Below are 16,525 nucleotides of genomic sequence, written 5' to 3' on the forward strand. Positions count from 1 at the left end.
GAAAACAATGGATTTAGTTAAAGACTTCTTTAAAGACCAATTAGACTGGCATGGAACAACCATACAAGCACAAAGAATCAGAAAATGGACTAGAGGAGGCAAAGACAGATGTGTTAGAGTGACAATGAGGAATACAGGAGATAAAAACAACATTTTCAGCAAGAGGAAGTTTCTTAGAGGCACACACATATATCTCGATGATGACCTCACCGTAACTCAGCAAGAAGAAAGGAGGAAGGAATGGGAAAAAGTGAAAACAACAAGAGAAAATGGCAAGTGGGCGTGGCTACAAAATGGCAAAGTCCAAATCAGCGACAAAATCGCATACAATAAATAGGAACTCGGGCCCACCCAAGAACATTTAACTATAGTTAGCTAGAACTGTAGAGGTTATCCTTGGAGAAGAGGACCTGGGTTAGGACCGATAGCTAAAGATAATGTCATCATTATGCTTACCGAGACTCATGAGCATGATGGATTTAGGGTTCTAGATTTTGAAGGGTATAAGAACGTATCACTGTGGAACGAGAAGATAGATAATGGTAAGGGGCATGGAGGCATCACCGTTCTAATAAAAGAAACTTGGAGTAGATTTGTGAGCTTAGAGAAAGAAGATGTAAACAAGCAGTATATTTGGATAAAAATAACAGAGAATCAGATTTCTACAAGGGTGGTTGTCTATTACTTCGCCCCAAAAGGCTCAAAAATGTATAAAAAGCATAGATTGGATCGAGAAGACCCGTTCGCTGCACTCAAAAAAGACATAGCAACCTTTAGCTCTTTAGGGGAAATAATGATAATAGGGGATTTCAATGCTAGAATAGCAAACAACCAAACTCTCAATCTTAAGGAGAGTTACAATGAAAGCAGAGACCCAATTTGGCTTGAAGAAGAAGGGACACAAAAATGGGAAAGATCTTCACAGGATAGCATGGGAAAGATTAATCATTTTGGTGCTAAATTACTAGGCTTATGCTGCCTATATAACATGGTCATATGTAATGGTTTGGAAAAGTGGCCTAAATTAGGTGGAATCACATGCAAAAGATACAATGGACAAAGTGTGGTTGATTATGTAATATGCTTGCAAGAATATGTCGCAAAGATAATTAACTTTGAGATAGAGGATTGCCCCATGGAGCTAAAATCTAATCATAACCTTATCTTGATAAGGGTGGCCACTCACTTTAAAGATCAACATATTATCCCAAAACCTTTACAAAAGAGGAAGATGATTCTAATTGGCAAAGCTTTAATGACACAAGAAAATCATGCTACTTTCCAAAACTCTCTTTTGCGGCTGTCTAGGGTTCCGAGAAACCATTCCAAGTCTAATAAACAACATCTCATGGACAAGGATAATCTTGTTCTTACTATCATTAAAGCACTGAAGGAGTGTAAAAGATCTAGGGCCACAAGAGAAGCCAAGAACACTTTTTCAACCGATCTGTGGTTTGATGAGAAATGCAAAACAGCAAAAAGAAATTGGAAAAAGAACATAAATAGAGAAAGTAGAAAGGAGTATGATCAGCTGATTAAAAAGAAGAAAGAAGAGTACGTAAACAAGAGAAGAATTGAGTTGATTAATCTTGGTAAAAACAGCCCCAGAAAGTTTTGGAAAGAGCTTCAGCAGAGAAAAACGCAGATAGAGAACAACATAATAGGAACCAAATGGCTGGAATATGCCAAGACTCTCTACGAGTGTGATCTAGGAGAACGTAGAACCATGGAAACAGAGACTACAGGGGAGTTATTCAGCGAAAAGGATATTATTCAAGGCATATTGAGGTTAGCTGCTGGTAAAGCGCAAGATATAGATGGGCTTCAAGTTAAATACTTAAAATGGGGTGCTGAAACCATCACACCACACATCACTAAAATTTTCAACAGTGTCAATAGAGAAGGTTTCCCTATAAAATGGACAACAAGTGTGGTGATCCCACTCCACAAAAGTGGAGATATAAACAATCCTTCTAATTATCGAACCATCATGATCAATCCACTATTTGGCAAGTTATTTGGCAGCTTGGTAGAACAAAAAATCAGCAACTAGGCTGAAACAGAAGGCAAACATGCAAAAGGGCAAGCAGCCTTTAGACCGAAACACTCTACTATAGATCATGACATCACTCTTAGACACTTGATTGAGAAAGTTTGGGACACTTTGAGGAACGAGGCTTTTTGTTGTTTCATGGACTTAAAAAAGGCATTTGACACAGTGCCACAAAATAAATTATGGGATAGAATGGAAGAGTTGGAAGTTCATAAAGAACTTAGGTCAGCAGTTTATAGATTATATAAGCAACTCAAAGCTAAAATCAGAATGACAGAAGGGCTATCAGAAGATTTTGATAGCAACATCGGGGTTAAGCAAGGGTGTCCGCTATCTCCAACATTATTCGGGCTTTATATTGACAAGTTAGAAGAGTGGATAAACAAGACCAATGGTGAGGGGGTGCAGCTGGCCCACTTTGTGATAAGATTGCTCTTATATGCGGATGATCTCATAATTCTTGCTAGAACAGTTAAAGGTTTGAAAGAGCACTTGACAACACTAGAAAATTTTTGTCAAGAAGTAGGAATGCAAGTTAACACTAGCAAAACCAAAATTATGATCTTCTCGCTGAAGAAGAATAGGAGCATACAAGACGAGTTTTTGTTTGAAAATAGCCCACTTGAGATTGTGGAAGAGTACAAATACTTGGGCATCGATTTTCATAACAAACTCAACTAGGATACTTGCAGATCAAAAAGGATCCAAGGGGGCTGGAAGACGTTATACTCTTTACAAAACAAGTGTAGGAATGCAGAATTATGGGATTGGACAACCATAAAAACTCTTTTTGGTTTGCTGGTCACTCCGGTTATTCTATACGGATGTGAAGTGTGGGGAGGTAGTATGTCTGAACAGAAATGGTGGCAAGTAGAAATAATTCAAAAACACTTCATCACATGCAATCTTAAAGTCAAGACCATAGTTTCGTATCGGATCCTTTTGGTGGAGGTGGTTTCCTTTCCATTAGAAGTCGTGTGCTTTGGTTCGGATGATAAGCTATTTAAAGAAAACCCAAGGTCTGGAAACACATCGTTGGCCCAAGTTGATCATAGAGAAAAAACTTGTGAGGCGGAAAAGCACATGGATGAAGCAAAATGACAAATGGATGCGAAAATGGGATATCAACATCCAAACTTGCCCGAATAACATTACAGAAATAAAGAAGTTTGTCAACGAAAAATTTTGCAATATTCTGTGGACAAGACACATAGGGCAGAAAAAATCTTATTACATTAAAGAATTTAATCCCACTTCTAGTCATGATGAAAAGGCCTATATAAGAGCACCTATTAACTGGAAAGAAAAATGTTGATGGCACAACTTAGAACTAGTTCACATCAGCTGCGATGTGAAACTGGACAGTAGCAAGTTCCAAAGGAAGAGTGGGCAGACAGAACATGTTTATTTTGTAATATGAGAATAGTCGAGACAGAGCAACACTTTGTCAAGGAGTGCCTGGCTTACAATGACATTAGATTTGGTTATACAAAAATATTGCATAACAAGGACTTCAACTATTTATTCGAGGAAGATCAAGTGAAGAGAGCAGCGGATTTGATTACCAAACTTCAGAGAAGGAGAGAAAAGTTAACCAAAACTTTACAACTGACTAGTTCCGCTCCTGACTCGAGAGGGTGATTGCATGGGTCCCATAGACTACTTTAGTCTCATGGACGTCATTAAAATCCATCATATCATATCATATCATGTCATATCATATCATATCATATCATATCATATCATATCAGTGGTTTAAAATAAAAATTAAAAATCATACTACAGAAGTGTCTAAGGAAGACTAATTTTTTCATAGTTTACATTGCACACCTCTTCATGATATTCATTGCACCAAGTGTAATTGCTAATTATATATGAACCTCAATTTCCCTCATCAAAGTTAATTCGTGATCGGCGTAACGAACGCAATTTCATTATTCCCAAGATCTCTATAAAGACGAGGACGCTTCTCAAGAACAAGAAAATGCGGTGTCGCCATGCAGTGATGGTACCTACAGAAGAGATGGCCGCATTTCTCTTACGCTGCTAAAAGGTGGTGCCACAGAGAGCGCAAAGCAAAGCTAAGCTGTCCAACTCTCCAGAAAAAAAAGAGAATTAGCATAATTTAGGAAGTCAAATGGGGGAGCCATGCATTATTGACAGATTCATAGACAAAGGCAATCCTGTCAGCCATAGGCTCTTCAGAATCCGGAGGACTATATTCCAAATGTTGGATGACAGGGGCTATATTGTGACCGACGGAGACCTCAATATGACTCTGCCCCAGTTTCGCATTAACTATGGCGAGGAGCCAAACAGGAGCGAACTCTTCTTCTCTACCAGAAGCCGCACTAACCCAAGAGAAAAGGTGTGACACATACATTCGAAGTATGCAGTACCCATTTTCTATATTTGATCTTTAAAGAATTTATAGTAAAGAAATGCTATACTTTTGCCTAAAATAATGTGTTTCACTGTATGGAAGTTTGAGATTGATTCTACTTAGATTTTTATAGGTAATTTCATTTGGGTATGAAAATTCTTCAGTACCCGTTTTCTTCGTTTACCTTTCAGCTGTTTTTAGTCTGTCGTCGTTGTATATACACCTGAATTCAGTGTTTTACCCTGGCTTGGGCTCTTAGGTGGAGCACACTTTTCTTGGCAGGCTTTGTCACCTGGGTGTTAAATATATCTGAGTACCTATGTGCTTTTTAAAAAAAATTAAAATTTAGCTTTTCCTTTATAACTTTGGAGTTTTAGTTTGACTAAATAGACGTGTGCCTGAACTCAATTTTTAACCCTGTTTTGAGCTCTGAGCTAGAATCTGCTTATCATATCGTTATAGATTATTTCATTTGGGCAAAAATTGCCGATAACCATTTGATATCTTTGTGTTATACGTATGTGTCTTGTTGTCTTCTGACTCTGTACGTATGTTTGAAATCAGTGCTTTATTTCGTAGGTTTTGTCATCTGGTTTTCAATACGCACTAACCATTTTCTTCTTTCAAACATATTCCCATTGTAATGCCTTCTTTCAATTCTGTAGGTAATGTCGGAATCCCATCACACTGGGTTTAGCTCCGTGATAGAATGTCTTTACTTTTGTAAGTTATTTCATTTGGGTATTCATTTATAAAATGTTTACGAATAGCCAACTTCTTTAATGTGTTTTCCTTCAGTCTAGAGCTTTCTCCTTTGTCTCTGCACATATGCCTGAAATCAATATTTTACCTCGTTTGAGCTGTACATGTGATGTAATTTGAGTTCTGTAGGGTATTTCATTGGGTTTACAAGCTTTTCTAACTCATTTTTCTTCCTTTACATTTTAAGATTTATTTAGTCTTTCATATTTCGTATACATGTCTTACCCTATTTTGAGCATTCAGGTGGACTGAAGTTTTAATTTTGATTTTTGTCGTATCCTTATTATTGCCACTCTTCTGTTTCAGGTTAGGTATATGCTGAAATTCATTAAATAAAAATGAGAATCTCACCTTTTAGGTCTAAAAAGTAATGTTCTATTTAGTCACCGGGTCAGTGGTTTCTCCTATTTTTAAAATTAATCTCTCAGTAAACTTTTTTCCAGTTTTGAGGTCATTTTACCCTGGTATTGAGGATTTAGCTTCCCGTAATACCAGAATGGGTGCATGCTTATTATTTTTAAACAAAAAGATTTTGCAGCTTGAGGTTTGAAGGATATTGTTCCACGTTTAACCTTGTTATGATCTGCTACATGGAGTGAACTTAGATTTTTCTGTGCCATTTAATTTCTTATAAAAGGTCTTGCTCTTCTTTTGGTTCAGAAATAAGCAGCAACTACATATTGTCAAAAATGACTTGTGGCTCCACAAATTACTTTCCCTCAATTTTAACATTTACTTCCAATTTTTTAATTCCAGATTTTAACTGCAGAAATCCCTTTTCTTGAAAATCGGTAAAGACTGGATATACATGCATACTTTGTATTAATTCTAAAAAATTTAATACAAAAATTGTTATCGTATCTTTCTACTACCAATAATCCTATTTTCTCCATTCCATTCAACTCCCAATTATAAAAAATTATAGATAGTTAAGAATGAAACCCCTACACACGCATTACAATTCTAAAATTTCTGATCAGAGAACTTCATCCAAGAAGCCCAATACCCATCAAATACAAAATATACAAACTATAGCACTAAATTTCAGAGTTCTTAAAAATGCGTTGAAATTTATCAAAAGCTGAAAAAAGGCTAAATCCTATCACCTTTGCTGTCCTTTCTAGGAGTCATCTTTAGAATTTCAGTTTCTTTGTGCTTTTGCTCCGTACTGGCAGTGTTTCCGGAGACACCTTCACCTTCCATTCTTGCAAGTTACTCCTTCAGGTGGTTCCACCTGGCACGTGCTTGGGGTTATCTATCCCCCTAGCCACTGGATGCATGCAAAAGTAAAAATGGTGACAATGGAGGGGTAAATTTTGCAAATGTAACCAGTCTCCCCCTCTGACTTCGAAGTCCTCTCCAAGACTAGCTATGGCTATGAATGCCTCCAGACCATAGGACCACCGACCTTTGGCACATTCATTCATAATCCAGAGAGCAGCGCCTTTGCTCCCTGATTCCAAACGCTAGGCTAATATCATGGATGCAATGTTAACATTGGTTTTGTATTTGCCTTCTGCAGCTATAAACTCATCTCTCAAAAGCATTTTGACAATCTACAGAATTACAGGATTGCCAATGTAGAAGACGCTTTGTATTCTATCAGTAATTTTCCTGAAAAATGCCATTTGCTGCTTCTTTGTTCTTAGGCTGAAATTTGACTCCATTACGTCTGCTACTCACTGACCTGCTGCTTGTTTCTGCAAAAATAACAAACACTCTGCTACTCACTGACCTGCTGCTTGTTTCTGCAAGAAAAATGAATTCTCAGCTGCCTGAAGTACTAACTCATCATTAATGTGAACCTCTAGAAAGTCCTCCCAAACTTCACCACTATCATTATTATTTAGTGCAATTGTCCATTTTACAACACATTCACTCCATTTCCACTTCTGTGCGGGTGATTTTGAATTTTTTAAAGGTTTGAAATCTGGCTTTGATTAACTTGATATTTTTATATATTTTCCACAGTTGAGGTTCTCCATTTACTATTGAATTAACGATAATTTGGCAATACCTTTCTAGATGAATATTTCATATTGATAAATTGCTTACCAAGTTTATGGCGAGCAATGCCACTTTGATTTCTGCTTCACTATTAGTTCCATCCTCCACCTTAGCACCAATGGCCAGAAAGCTTCCCTTCAAATTCCCAGCTACACAGCCTGCCACTAAAGGCCTGGGGTTTTCTTTTGACCCTGCTAAATTAATTTGACCCATGCTTCCTCTGGTTTTGTCCATTCAATGATTTTATCCTTATAGGAGGATGGGTTAACCCATGCATTCCCATTAACTGACAAACTACAGAAACCATTATTTTTAATTTAGTAATATAAATAAAAACTTAATATGACTGCTTAAAAAGCTGCAAGTTAAAATTAAACAGAAAAATAAAATGTCCATGGACTCTCTAGCTCCACAAATAATTTCTAAACAAGTTGAGCAGTGGCTGAATAAGCTAAGTTGCTGGTTGGGAACCTGTCCTATGAGTGATCTTTCACTCTGGTTTTCTGTTTAGTGTTTACCCTTTCTAAAGCTTTTGGAGGCATTGAACTTGGGCTTGTTTAGGTTTTTTTTTTTTTTTGTGCATGATGAAATTTCTAAATGCACTAGACGAATGCTCAAATTCATTTGATAAAATCTAAAGCAAGGCTGAGGTTTATATTATAATGTGTAAAATGTTGTTATGGGTGATGTGTTTGGGTTGTGGACATTTGTCTTTTACAAGTCATAAACACTGGATCCGGTTATATGTGGCCTCTCAATGCAGCTAGGAGGAAGACTTGTAAATATGGGCATACTTGGAGTACATTTCAAAGATATATAAGCAAAGAAAATCTTGGAATTCATTCATAAGATATCTGAGTGTTGGTTGTGCTTGCATGTGCGTTATAATTATATCAGTACCACCTTGCCTTAAATGTGTTAGAGGTTTGGCATGCCTTATTAGAATTACAATTTAAACTCTTTGAGCTTTGACGCTTAGATTTTTTTTAATTGGTGAGTTTTTTTTTATTGGACGTTTTTAAAGTTTCAGGCCTTAGATTTATAAGCATATGTAAGCTTGGACTAAATCGCTAGAATTAATGAACACTGATTGTACCATGGAATCTTTGTTCCACAAATTTGCCACATCTGATGGAGATAATATCAACATGTTATTATGATAAAGGGTTTTGAATCCTTGGTTGCACCCTTAGGAATGGTTCATTTAGCATTATACCATAACCGTAGGGTTTTTAGGACTGATAGTTGATAGTAGATACAACTATAAACTCCATTCTTACTGATCAGTGCTTTTTCATATCCCATGTTTTTAGTTTTTTCATGGCTGCTTTTGGCCTATGTTTGTTTTAGTTTTTTCTTTTCTGATACTTATTTCTTTTAAAAGAAAGACAAATATAAAGAACATAAATACCCAGGAATCACAAAACCAGGTCAGGAGTATGTAAACTGTCAAAGTGGATCATACCAAAGACACAAACTGGAGTCAAAAGTACAAGAGATTACAACAAATAGTTATGCTTTATAATTGGAAAGCAAAAGACTTCAAATAAATCTTGGATGGGATGAAATTTTGTTGTAAAATAAAATGGGTTACGAAATGGGAGTGCCAGATCTAAATCCAACACGACATGTCACCCTCACTTGTGGCATATAAGCTGAAGGGAAAGGCCCTTGCCAAGAAAGATTTAGGAAGGCTAGGCGAAGGAATACAAGACACTAGATTGCATTAGAATGAGGAAAGGCAAAAATACCATTGTTGATTATATTATAATTTTGGAGGCAGGTATATATTTGAATTTTTTTTGACAGTCGGAGAATTTATTTTTCCCTTGACCCCCCACTCCCGCTCGTGATTACAGTGGTTTGATTAGGAATCAAGTAAACACATACTGTTGATGGGATTTTTTTGGGTCCACATTGATTGAGACACCAGTAGCGGTGGTGTTCAAGAGAGGACCTTTGGGTATTAATTACTCTATTATTTTGTCTTATGATGGCTGCGATGCTGGAATTGGTTTGTGTTTTGTCAACAAGTGGCATACTTTTATACCTATACATCTTATGGTAAGGTAGATAATAAGGACAATTTTATGTCTAAAGGACAGAAATATTAGCTGACTTGAGAAATTAGCTTTGCAAAGGATACGATAGAAAAAATATTATTTTGATTTAAAACCTCTTCATCCTTGTAAAAGCAACACGGAGAGAAATCCTGATGATCAGGGCAGACAATTCAAATAATCAATAATAGTTTTCAAGTTGGTAGAATGATATTGGAAGGCTGCATCCTGAAAGTGCTATTGTCATTCAAGAAATTTTCTCATTCCCTTGGTAAAGAACTTGACCTCAGAGTAAACTAAATAAAATGTAGAAACATGACATCAGTTGGATCGAGAAACTGTAATAACAGATATTTCATGCCTACTGAAACATACAATGACTTTACTAGTGTCATTCAATAAATGAATAGTTACAAGTTTTCTTAATGAAAGTGATGTAGCCTAGATTTTGGTATTCAAAGTGAATATCCAAAATCTAGCAGCCAAACAAACCGACACAATTTCTATTCATTAAATTTGCATCCTTCTGTAGGCTGAAAATAAGACACAATTCAATTTCAAACTCATAATTATTTAGGAGGTGCACAGGCTACAAATGAGTCAACAACAAATAACGGTTACTAGCAATTAGGCTACTGATAGTTCTAACCTAACCAGCCTTGGCATGCAGGCCATCAAAACCAAAAGAAGGGCTTGCAAGCTGTGAATTCTATGAATCCGATATCAAAATCAGTCCATTTCTTCTCTTCATTCACTAACTCTGTTATATATTTTCCAGGCCTCTTTTTTTTGCATAGATAAAGGGCCGAAGCTAAAGATTTCTCAGGGAGAGAGAGAGAGTGTACCTGTTCATCACTCATTTGTATTCTACCTGAATAATACCTTGATACTTTTCTTGCGCCTGCATTAAATTTTAGTTTGAAAATGATATTAATTGGTTCCTTGACTAATGAGAAACTTAGTTACCTGAACCCTTATGACAGTAGCCTTCTGGTTGAAAATTATCTCCAGGCAAAGTCTTATTTCCATGTTTCTATCAGAAATTATGCCATGATATGCTTTCTATAATTACATATGGAGTTAGTTTGTATAGATTTTGTAGTTGTTTTGGTTTTTGCAGCTAATACACATCTCTTATATTGATTCCAATAATTATTTACATTTTCTTGACTTATGAACAAGGCACTGGAAAATTATATTTGATCTGCTCAATTCCATATCGGCTCTACTGCAAATTCATTTAATATACTTTACTTGGATACCCCTTTTCTATTAACATTATTCACTAATCTTGAAACTAAGATGCTTTACTCTGGGTTGAAACCAGTGTTTAATTTCCTATGGTAATTATATTCTGAACTTCCATCTGAGAGTGCTACATTTAATATTACCACATTCATTCATGTCTTTTTATCCAGGAATGCTTTTTGCAAAAGAGCAATCAATATGCATAAAATAGTATTGGTTTTATTATATTTTAAAAAGGATAGTTACATATTGAGCCTATCTGTCACTAACTACCCTGAATATATTTCACTATTTTTGCCTTCAAATACAAAATTTGGTAACTCTCTTACCCTATTGCAACCCAGATGAGTTCTACATATGAGCTCCTATACTATATTATCTTCTATCTTATCAAAATGCATTCCATGCTTCTTTTTTTATATAGTCCATAGAATTTTCCAATAATAATCTATCCAAATTTAGTTCTGATGCTGGAATAAATATTGACGCCACCATTTGAGCAGCCAAGAAAGAATAACTGATGCTAAATATCAGAGTAACCAAACTTGCTTGGACTTTCCTAAACTCGACAAGTCACAAGCTAGGTGATTTTGGGCAAGTCCTAGGGGGCCTGAAATCGGATGAGTCCAGGCTGAGACTTGCCTTGACTTGCGAGTTGGCAAGTCACAGGCTGACCTGTTGAGTCCTGATGACAAGACTTGGTTGACATTGGCAGAGAAAAAATTTAAAAACACAACATATTACATAATGTTTTAAGTTGTTTTTTTGGTGCTATTTGTTCATTTCTACCCTAAAAAGCAGCACTTTATTTCATTTTACTGAGAAGAAAAGAGAAGCGTGAGATTAGAAGGAAAATAAGAGTCCATTGAAGTGCAACCAGCAGGGAGGAAGAGCTAAAAATCTTCAACATTGGGATAGCGTAATACTTGCATTTGGAACATCAACGAGCCCATACTAGCAATTGCAAAGAACTCTTCTAATTTGCAAATTTGCATGTGAAATTTATGTTTTTTTTTTTGTATTTTCTAGTAAACAATCTTCATTGAAAAAACAAAACTTTTCTTTCAATGTTTTCCTTTCAAATTCAAATTTCAAACTTCAATGAAAGAACAATAGCTAACTCTACTACTATTTTTATAAAGAAAAAATTCAAAAAAATGTAAATATGTTTATACAATTTTTTCTAACCGAATGAAGTTTGAACTTTGATGTTTCAATTTTTTTCTTTTTTATATTTGTTTCATAAGACACAATGCACAAATGATATTTAAAAAAAATTGTTTTATTGCAGTAGCTTTGACATTTTGAAAACAATATTTTACCCCAATGTCTGCTTTCGATCCTCCACCTAAATCTATGGATAAGAAAGCAGTTCAAAGGAATGATGCTTGGAAATATACCAAAGAATTTCCCAGTAGAGCAAAAGGACAGGTGAAATGTAAATGCTTTAAAAAAAAAATCACGCGGCATTGATAAATTTAAATACTATATTGTTGGTGTATGTTGCCATGATATTGAGTTGTGTTTTAATGCACCTCCTGAGATTGTTTATGCGAGTTATGTGCAACTAAAAACATTTGAAGAATTAAAGGAAGCAAAGAAGAGGCAAAGGGAGGAGTTAGATAGCAATGGTTCCCGTTCAACCACATTTGTAGGTTGTGTTGGAGAGGGTTCTTCCTTGCCTTTGTTTTGCTCGAGCTCTTCTGCTAGTGCCAATGCCTCTACTTTAGCTCCTTCTAGTGGCACTGTTATCTTTGGTCTTAGAGCTCAAAAGTTTAGGTTTGACAATTATCTTGTGCTACTCACTACTCCTGGTTTACAACCCTTTCTTGAGAGCATGCCTTGGATCAAGGAGGCCCATTATGCTGCAAAGAAAGCAATTTGCAAGTTTTTGGTACTTATGCAACATTCTATTTATTGCAGCCAGTTAATTCTTTTTTATTTGATTGTTTAAAATTCAAATTTATAGATGGAAGTTTTGGTACTTATGCAACATTCTATTTATTGCAGCTGGTTAATTATTTTAAATTCAAATTTATAGATTGAAGTTTTTAGTTGGCTCTGTTTAATGAATTTTATAATTTTAAAACATGTACTTATCTAATGTATTTTTGACATGTCTCCTTATTGGCAAGGCATGATAGATGTTATAACCATTTGTCGGTTGGGTTTGAAACCTTTACTAATGCTGAGTTGAGTAGCCCCCTTTTGTTAGAAACGGTTGAAGGAATAAAAGTTGAATTAGAGGATGAATGAGTCTTTTGGAGCAAAACGGGTTGCATCATCATGATAGATGGGTGGACTGATAGGAGGAATAGGACATTCCTAAATATTCTTGTTTCCTATAGAGGTGATTGATCATTCTAATTCCCTAAATGCATTGAACAATTTGAATTTGATTTAGAGATTAATATTTGAATTTTTTAATTTATGATTTATTGATTAATCATTATTTTGCATTATTTTCAGGGTCGACCATGTTTCTTAAGTTAGAGTTCCCATATCTGCCTTTTAGCATCTTCTTGATTGCACCACCCTTCTGCTTCCTTGCTAATGTTCCTATGCAATGTGTACCCTTTGTTTGCTTGTGCATACCCTGCTTTGGCATTGTAATATACAACCCATGACTGTACAAATAGTACAAATGCAGATTGCCTGCTATGTATGGTGGGTGACCGTATGTATCCCAATTCTCCCTTGCTTCATTGTGCACACGGTTTGTGTAACAGTCTGTGTGCCTTTTCTCCCCTACGCATGGATTACAATTGTACAAGTGCAATTTCTCCTTCCAACTATAGGGTATGTGGTTGTGAGCTATCCTTTCGTTGTACGGGTGGTGAGCCTAGTGCATTATATAGGGGCTATGTTGGTCGTAGGTGTGTAGATCATGTTTTGTTTGTGTTGTGCAACTTCTTCGTAGTTGTATGTCGTACAACTCCTATCTTCCTTTGTTTGGTCCATATGGTTGATGATAGTTTGCTTCAAATTGTGTGATATAACCCCTCCTCCAAATTCTTTCTTCGGTGCCTATGAAAAAAATTGCTTTGGAAAATCCTTTCCTTTTGCATTGTTCCTTCCTTGCATAGGTCTAAGAAATGGTTTGGCTCCCAAAATGTTTATAGCGTCTTTCTAGGGTTAGGTTTCTAGTAAGGCACTTGAATTAATTAATTTTTTTATAGTCCCCTTTTAATTTTTTCCCATAGTAACACGGGGACGCGTCCCCCCCCTTTTTGCCCGACGTCTCGGAGACTTCAACGCACCGGAGACTTGGGGACTCCGTCTCCCCGTCCCCAGCGGTGCCACTAGATTCCACCACCTCCACCGAGGATGGGGGACATCCTGCTATTCACTATTTGCAAATTCGACTATTTATGTTTAATGTTCGATGTTCCAATTCAATGCAATGTTTCAAGTATTCACTCTTTTACATCTTTACATCCTATATTGCAATACATATTTTCATAACTAACATTTTTAAATACCATATGCATAGATATATACACCCCTCTTGTCCCCTGCTGCCGTCCCCCCACCGTCCCCCCGCCGTCCCCAAATTAAGGCCCCTCTGTCCCCCCGTCCCGGAAACTTGTCCCCTCGTTTCGCCGTCCCCCCGTCCCCCAGGGTGGTGTAACTATGTTTTTTCCCTATTGTGTCTTTTATATTTTTTTCCAATACTAACCTTCTACCAATTTGCTTTTTCTCTTTTTAATTTTGCATTGCCTTCCCTTTTCATTTGTACCCTTTTAACCATTTCATTTTTGGGATTCCAAATTTTTTATAAATTGACTTAGGCCATGCTATGCTCCTAGGGTTGCATGCTTCCTCTTAAATTTTATGACATCTCTTTCCTTCAAGTTTATGGCCTTTTTTTTTCTCTTTTTGTTTTAACTTTTGGCCTCCTTTAGAGTTCCTTATTTTCTTTACCTCGTTCCCTCTTTATCCCTCTCTCCTCACTGTTGTGGACTTTGACCTTTGAAGCATACTGCCACAAACAAGTGTTAGAGGTGTCTTCTAACATTCATTTTCACAACAAGCTCCCAAGTACTTTTGACCAAATATTTTGTCCGCGAGGGGTACAGGTCCCAACCCTTTTTAAATTCTATGTACATACTTGCCTATGTATTTTTGGTACCATATAACTTCGTTTGCCTTTATAGTCGGCAGCCCTTCATGATTAGGTTCTACCTTCCACAATGCATTTGATGTGGGTTGATAAGGGGCTTCTTTCCTTTTAGCTGTACATTTCTTGATGAGTTGGTCAATGCATTTGTCTCCTACCTTAATGAATAGGTCATTTGTTTTTATCACCATCTTCGCAAAATGGTACCATACTCTTCGAGATCAATTTCTTCATGTTAGTCTTCTTTGCTAACCTCCTTGGCTGCATGTTACATTTTGAGTTTCTCTTTAGACTCTTCATTAGTATCATAGGCTATGACTCATTCTCTTCTTCCTTCATAGGGTGTCTTCCACCTCATGTACCCTTTTATCCTTACCCATAGTGGGAACCCTTAACCATAGTGCAAGGGGTTCAAACTATTCATTTGTGAATTGTTTATGCACTTGGGTAATTGCAATTCCTTCCACATGCTTCCTTCCCATCTGTTCTTTCGAGGCCATAATGAGTATGGCTCAATCTAGCTTCGGCTGAGTTCTTTTGTGATGAGAAAATCTTCTCTAATCTCCTTACTACGACCATTTGTCCAATCTCCCTTTGTTGTATATCCCAACATATCGATTGCTATTTGTAACCTTTTTCTTTCTTTATAAATCTTAAGTTTTGACTTGCTTACTGGATCTCTGAAAGGATTGTCATCCAATGTTGACAAGTAAACCACACCATTAAATCCTGCTCCTCTCACTTTTTAGGTCCTAGCCAATGAATTTAGAACTTCCCCAATTGAAGTTTGTTGCAATTATTCTATCTGAATACTAATTGCTCAGGCCGGAAATTTATTTGCTAGAGGTGTATGTCATGCCAAAATTTTCTTCTTCATTAGGCCACTTTAATCGCCCATTGTGTTGTCATGTACTGCACATCCAATTGTAAGAGGGTGGACAATTGTTCCTTCAAACTTTCCTCATCTCCAAGCCAGTGCTCTACTGCAACTCTCAAGCTTGGTATGGTGTATTTTTTTGGTACCATGGCCTCTTGCCCGTACATGACTTGGAAGGGTATGTACCCTTTAGTAACCATATAGGTGGTATGGTATGCCTAGAGTGTGATAGGGAGCTTCTGTTCCCCATCGTCTTGCTCTGCATAGTATGTCTTGTATAGAATGGATCCAAGAACTTTGTTTGTTGACTCTGCTTGGCCATTTGCTCAGGGACAATATGGACTCGACAAGTTGTGGAATATTTTGAAGTCAGTTGTCATTGTACAATCACTTGATTTACGAAGTGTACTCCTCAGTCACTTGTGATATGGTTTGGTATATCATAATTTGTTCGTACAAAAACCTTGCTGTGTTGATTGTGGTGTTATCAGGTAGGGCCCTTGCCTTTACCCATTTTGTGAGGTACTTTGTGGCCACCACTATACACCAACACTTTGAATGCTACTTACCTTCAATGGTCCCACAAAATCAAGGCTCCACCTTTTAAACAATTCTTGAGGTTAAGATGAGAAAAATGGCATTAAAGCTCGCTTCAATCGTTTTCTCTCCCTTTAGCAAGTATCACAACTCAATACCCACTTGCAGGCATCTGTAAGCAAGGTTGACCACCAAAGCCCAAGTAGTACCTTGTGTGCCATGACATCAGGCCCCCCATGTGCCCTCTTGCCGATCCATTGTGTGATATCTTCAACACACTTGAAATTTCTTCCTCCACGACACACCCGCGTAAACAAAATATCAAATTCCATTCTTGAATAAATTTGAATTCCCAATATTGATAATATCAAAATGTTAAATATCATTCTTTATAAACTTCCATATACATGTGCATTAAATATAGCCATTATGTTTACTAACATATTATATATTAATGTGAAGGAAGAACCTTTAAAAA

The 16,525-nt window shown here is 36.6% G+C and overlaps 1 protein-coding gene and 1 long non-coding RNA gene across 2 annotated transcripts in view; one reads left to right on the top strand and one right to left on the bottom strand.

Annotated features, from left to right (window-relative positions):
• Window positions 1-3,955: 3,955 nt before the first annotated feature.
• LOC149535838 (DNA-directed RNA polymerases II and IV subunit 5A-like) overlaps window positions 3,956-16,525 on the top strand; it is a 97,837-nt gene continuing 85,267 nt past the window's right edge. The window contains exon 1 of the mRNA XM_089803718.1: window positions 3,956-4,421. Within this exon, the coding sequence (XP_089659844.1) occupies window positions 4,191-4,421 (231 nt within the window). The 5' untranslated portion in view covers window positions 3,956-4,190. The remainder of the gene's footprint in view (window positions 4,422-16,525) is intronic.
• LOC149535839 (uncharacterized) lies at window positions 6,791-7,490 on the bottom strand. Its single transcript, XR_016356792.1, has 2 exons — window positions 7,254-7,490; window positions 6,791-6,946 (listed from the first exon to the last, which is right to left on the bottom strand). It is a non-coding gene; the product is annotated as an uncharacterized LOC149535839 (long non-coding RNA).

Source organism: Cupressus sempervirens, chromosome 10 (genome assembly GCF_028749045.1).
Source record: "Cupressus sempervirens isolate cs-2001-9-10 chromosome 10, ASM2874904v1, whole genome shotgun sequence".
Classification (NCBI taxonomy): domain Eukaryota; kingdom Viridiplantae; phylum Streptophyta; class Pinopsida; order Cupressales; family Cupressaceae; genus Cupressus; species Cupressus sempervirens.